At 64.1% G+C, this 5688-nt stretch overlaps 1 protein-coding gene across 1 annotated transcript in view; it reads right to left on the bottom strand.

Annotated features, from left to right (window-relative positions):
* The window catches only part of SEMA3F (semaphorin 3F), a gene marked incomplete at its 3' end in the record, with an annotated part of 22570 nt that overhangs the window by 6154 nt on the left and 10728 nt on the right, over positions 1 to 5688 (bottom strand). Inside the window, exons 2-5 of the mRNA XM_015568286.1 lie at positions 1635 to 1795; positions 1488 to 1550; positions 1257 to 1376; positions 509 to 601 (exon numbers count right to left, since the gene is read on the bottom strand). Coding sequence (XP_015423772.1) covers positions 509 to 601; positions 1257 to 1376; positions 1488 to 1550; positions 1635 to 1703 — 345 coding nt within the window. The remainder of the gene's footprint in view (positions 1 to 508; positions 602 to 1256; positions 1377 to 1487; positions 1551 to 1634; positions 1796 to 5688) is intronic.

Genomic DNA, 5688 nt, shown 5'->3' with positions numbered 1-5688 from the left:
CCTGCCCAGCCCCAGCCCCCAGCCCCCAGCCCAGTCCCAGGTCAGGACCAGTGACAGACAGCTCTGCCCCTCCCGCCCCTGTGCCGACCGGGGACCCATGGAGGCCTGGGGCACGGACCCCTGAGAGAGATGCCGGACTGCACACATGTGCCATATTCTCACTTGAGTGCTGAGCAAGATGTGGGCTTGAGAGCAAATGTGTGCCCACACATATGTTGGCATGTGCTCATGCATGTCTACACACATGTACCCTGAGGGCTCAGGCATGGCTGTCCCCAGGCTCCCGTCTTCCCCACCTGGTGGCTTCATGATTTCTCGCCTGCAGGGTGCACACAGCGGACATGAATCCCGCTGGGGCCTTCAGAATCACTGCAGGGGAGGGGCTGGGAGGGGCACAGAGACAGGGCACCCTGGCCTGGGTACAGGGTCCTGGCAGGAAGGCCGGGCCCAGGAGGAGCTCAGCTCAGAGGCAGGGCTGCCTGGCGTGGGCCTGGAGGGATGAGCCCACCTGGCGTGGGGCTGTGGGCGTCGGGCGGAGGGCACCGTCCGTGGCTCTGCTGCCTCGGCCTCTGACCACCTGCATCTGGGTCCAGGGCGTGGCCTGAGGAGACGAGGAACAGGGGTTAGAGCCGGGGGTGGCAGGGGCTGGGGGAGCGGGCTCGGGCTGCCAGCCTCTCACACCACACATGCCAGGAACACACGTGAGCACCTGGCCCCCGGAGTACACAGATGCGCCTGTGCATGCACACATACACACAACTTGGCGCACACCTGCACACACGTGCCCCTAGGTCCAGTCACTCCTACATACGCTCTACAAGGTCACGCCAGCCACACACGTGCCCACATGGAAATGGAAAAGGGCAGAAGCGGGAAGGGTGGGCAGAGCTGGGGAAGGGGCAGCTCCCCCCGACCCCCCGTCCCCGGCTGAGTGGCAGGAGCTGCTGCGGGCTCCATCCACAGGCACAGCCCAGGGAGCCGCTGCCACGTGTGGAGCGGGTGCCTGCCACGTGCCCGGCACATGCTAAGAGCTTTGGGAGTTAGCTCACTGCCTCCTCCTCACACCGACCTATGAGAAAGGCACTATGAGCCCATTTTCGGGCGAGGAAACTGAGGTTCTGAGGGGCGAAAGAGGTCACTCACCCAGGGTCACAGGGCTGGGAGTGGCAGGGCCGGGGTTCACGCCCCTCCTCCCATCAGAACCCTGGATGGAGCCTCCGATGGGGGCAGCTGGGGGGGAGGGGGCGCAGGCTTACCTGAGCCCGGCGGCCACGGTTTACATAGGTGCACATGGGGTTGTAGGCGCCAGTCCCACACACGTACAGGTGTGTTCGGTTCCAGGGCTGGATGAGCCTGACGAAGTTCCCGCACTCACCCTGGGGCCGGATGGAAAGCCGGGAGGTACCCACGTGCCTGCCTGGCCCCCTGCCTCCCGGGAGTCCCTGCCCACCGCCCCGTCCCCTGCGGGCCCCACCACACGCACTCACGTTGCCATCCTTGCCTGAGAGCACGCACTCCTCGATGCGCTGCGGGGAGGCCGCCCAGTGGATCTGCCGGACACGGGGGTCAGGTGCGGCCTGCGGGACAGCCCCTGCCCGCGCCCGCGCCCCCCTCCCGTCTGGGCTGGCCCTTACAATGAGGGGCTCGCGGTTGATGTCGTGCAGGTCCAGGGACAGCACGTAGTCCTTGCTGCCCACGTACATGCGGTCGTGGTCCTCGTCCTTGAGCAGGATGCGGTAGTCCGTGGTGTTGAGCAGGAAGTTGAAGAAGTGGGCAGTGCCCGTGGCCTTCAGCTCTGTGGGTGGGGGCGGGGCAGCAGTTAGGGCCCTTGGAGACCATCCAGTCACACCCCCCTTAGCAGAGGGGGTCCCCCACCACTCGGTCATCTTCATCCCCAGCCTCGCCTCCAGGGAGCACTTAGCTTCCTCTCTAGTCCCTGACTTTATATATATTTTTTATTGATTTCAGAGAGGAAGGGAGAGGGAGAGGGAGAGAAACATCAATGATGAGAGAGAAGCATTGATGGGCTGCCTCCTACACGCCGCACACTGGGGCTCGAGCCCACAACCCGGGCATGTGCCCTGACTGGGAATCAGACTGTGACTATCCTGGTTCATAGGGCGATGCTCAACCACTGAGCCACACCGGCCGGGATCTAGTTACCTAGTTCAGTGGTTGGCAAACTGTGGCTCGGCAAACTGCAGCTCGAGAGCCACATGCGGCTCTTTGGCCCCTCGGGTGTGGCTCTTCCACAAAATACCGACTTCTGCGCATGGGCCATGAAGTTTCAATTGCACTGTACGTGCGCACCCGCACGTGGTATTTTGTGGAAGAGCCACACTCAAGGGGCCAAAGAGCCGCATGTGGCTCGCGAGCCGCGGTTTGCCGACCACTGACCTAGCTGCTGACTTGCTGGGAGGAGAAAGGGACAGGTGGGTCAGCAGAGAGGGGCCACACCCAAAGCTGAAGCCCTGATCCTCGGCCATCCCGCAGGCCTGGGCCCCAATGAAAGGACTGGGCAGGAGCCAGCGAGTGTGGCGGCATCAAAGCGTCTGCTCTGGTCGGGCTGATGCCAGGGCGGGGCCAGCGCCCGCAGGACCTCAAAGGGTTAATGAACGGGCGGTGGGGGCAGGCGAGCTCAGGACAGCCCGCAGACGGCAGACGTTGGCACAGAGCCGGGTGCCCTGTCCTCACCACCAGACAGAGGGCAAAGCTAGCACTGTGTCTGAGTGGGTTAGCCAGGCCACGGGCACGCCCGACTGCGGCCACTGCCCGATGGACGGGGCTTCCCCAGGCCCACGGCTGCTAACGGTGGGATTCTCAGGCGCTCTGAGCAGCCAGGAGCGCTTTCTCCGGGAAGAGGCCCCGGGACTGCGGCAGCCCCAGGACGGGACAGGGACCTCGGTTTCTCTCCTGCGTGAAGCCGGCAGCTTGTCCTTCCCTCCCCCAGGAGCCGGGGGAAGTCCTCCTCCCGGGAGGGAAGGACAGGAGGGAACTTGGCCAGTGGCACCCACAGGACTCAGGAAACCCTGGGATGGAGAGAGCCAGGGGTTCCCTGGCAAGCCCCCCCCACCCCACCCCCCAAATACTCTTAGCTCAGGAGGAGAGGGAAGGTAATGAGGAGGATGAATGTCACCAGCACAGAGGCCTGAGATGGCGGCACGCAGGGCACATGCGTGTCTGCACAGGGCCCAGGCTGCACACGTGCACACACGTCCTGAATCGGATGAGGCATTCACCCGGGGTCATGCCCAACTGTCTCCCCGCTGCTAGCCCATCTCACAGGTGCTAACCCGTCTCACAGCTGGTTACCCGTCTCACAGCTGGTTACCCGTCCCACAGGTTGTTAGTCATCTCACAGCTGGTTACCCGTCCCACAGGTTGTTAGTCATCTCACAGCTGGTTACCCGTCGCACAGGTTGTTACCTGTCTCACAGCTGGTTACCCGTCGCACAGGTTGTTACCTGTCTCACAGCTGGTTACCCATCTCACAGCTGCTAACCCGTCTCACAGCTGCTAACCCGTCTCACAGGTGGTTACCCGTCTCACAGCTGGTTACCCGTCTCACAGCTGCTAACCCGTCTCACAGGTGGTTAGTCATCTCACAGCTGCTAACCCATCTCACAGGTGGTTACCCATCTCACAGCTGGTTACCCGTCGCACAGCTGGTTACCCGTCTCACAGCTGCTAACCCGTCTCACAGGTGGTTACCCGTCTCACAGCTGGCTACCCGTCTCACAGCTGGCTACCCGTCTCACAGCTGCTAACCCGTCTCACAGGTGGTTAGTCATCTCACAGCTGCTAACCCATCTCACAGGTGGTTACCCATCTCACAGCTGGTTACCCGTCGCACAGCTGGTTACCCGTCTCACAGCTGGTTACCCGTCTCACAGCTGCTCCCGTCTCACAGCTGCTAACCCGTCTCACAGCTGGTTACCCATCTCACAGCTGCTAACCCATCTCACAGGTGGTTACCCGTCTCACAGCTGGTTACCCATCTTACAGGTGGTTAGTCATCTCACAGGTGGTTAGTTACCCATCTCACAGGTGGAACAATCAAGTGGGAGGCCTGGAGAGGGAGAACAGCTGGGATCCAAGGCCCTAAAGGGCGGCCTGAGGTGGTCCCACCCATCAGTCAAGGTCACCTTCAGGCAGCTGCCTGGAATGGCCTGGCCGCCCTGGCCCCTGCTGTGGGCTGGGAGCAGCGCTGGAGGGGCCGTGGTGAGGGCAGCCTTGGCCAGAGCTCCCGGATGTGCTGGGAGGGGCCTGCGGAGGGAGGGCAGCCAGGGGACTCCCTCAGCCGACCAGAGCCCACGTGGGAGGGCTGAGGGCAGGCAGAGGCCTTGCCTGTCCAGCCTGATGGTGCGGCGACAAGGGAATACAGGTGATGACCTCGGCCAACCTCTGGGACGCAGGGACGCCGAGGGATCAAAGGGCCGATCCCGGCCTGGCTGCGGCCTCGCCCCCAGGCCGGCGGCGCCTCTGAAGTCCTGGGCAGGGCAGCCTGGGCACCTGTCCTGCACCTGTTGTCGGGCCACTTGGAGTCCCCCGCCTGGCCACCCAGCCATAGTGACAACAGGAAAGTAAACACTCCCCCACCCCGAGCCAGGAAGTGGCCAGAGAGGAAGCGGGGCTGCCAGCAGAGCCCCCCCAGCTGGGACAGCCCGCCAGGACTATTTATACCCTGGCTGGGGGCATGGCGTGGCTGTGCCCATCCCCGTCCTGCTGGGACAGGGGGTGTTTGGGGGCAATGGAGGGGAGGGAGGCACAGGCCCGAGCTGGCACCTTCAGACACACACACTGGGCGCGGGGGGGGCTCCAAACACGTAGACCCAGGGACGCAACAGCCACAGCCCTCCACCGCTGCCCAGCCTGGGCCTCCAGGGTCCAGGCCTCCCCCTCGGCCCTTCAGCCCCTCGGTCATGCTGGGGTTCCCCATGCCCGAGCCCCAAGTCCAAGTCCCCCCTGGCTCAAAGCCCCCGCACTCCGGGCCCCACCCCGGCCTGTGAGGGGGGCAGACCCCTCACCCAGTGATGATGGAACTAACACAGACGGGCGTAGGAGACTGGCCTTGATCTGACACCTGCCTCTCAACTCCATTCACAGACAGGACAGGAGGCTAGCGGGAGGCAGAGGCAGGAAGGTGACAGCCAGAGGGCGTGGAAGGCGGGAGTCCCATTGAGGCCACGGCCCTTTGGACAGGAGGAAGGTGGCCGGCCAAGCCAGCCCGAGGGAGGGGGGGGACGGACACTGTCCATGGGACAGCCAGGGCCGGAAGGTGACTTGTCCTCCATCAACAGGGCACATGACTCAGGACCCTTGGGAGGGCTCCCAGCAGCCACGGGATGTGGCGTCAATGGCTCTGTTGTCACAGGACGCGATGTTTCGGGGACTGGAAACTGCGGGGAGGCCTGTGGGTGGGGCAGGGCCTGGTCTGAGGAGGCTTCGTGACCACGGCCAGGCTCTGCGGAACTTCAGGTTCCCACCACACCGTCTCCTGGGCGCTCCTAGCACCGACATGGGGGGCGGGGGGGCGGGGATGCTAGCGCTGAGCATTCTGGACCATCCCTGCCTGGGCGGGAGAGGAGGTCCTTCCCCATGGAAGCGGCCTCCTGGGGTCACCATCTGCCCTGCCCCGTCCCTGCCCCCCATGTCCTAGTGCTGGGGTGGGGAGTGCAGAGGGCAAGG

Source organism: Myotis davidii, unplaced genomic scaffold, assembly GCF_000327345.1.
Source record: "Myotis davidii unplaced genomic scaffold, ASM32734v1 scaffold663, whole genome shotgun sequence".
Taxonomy (NCBI): domain Eukaryota; kingdom Metazoa; phylum Chordata; class Mammalia; order Chiroptera; family Vespertilionidae; genus Myotis; species Myotis davidii.
This window is presented reverse-complemented; position numbering and strand designations above follow the sequence as displayed.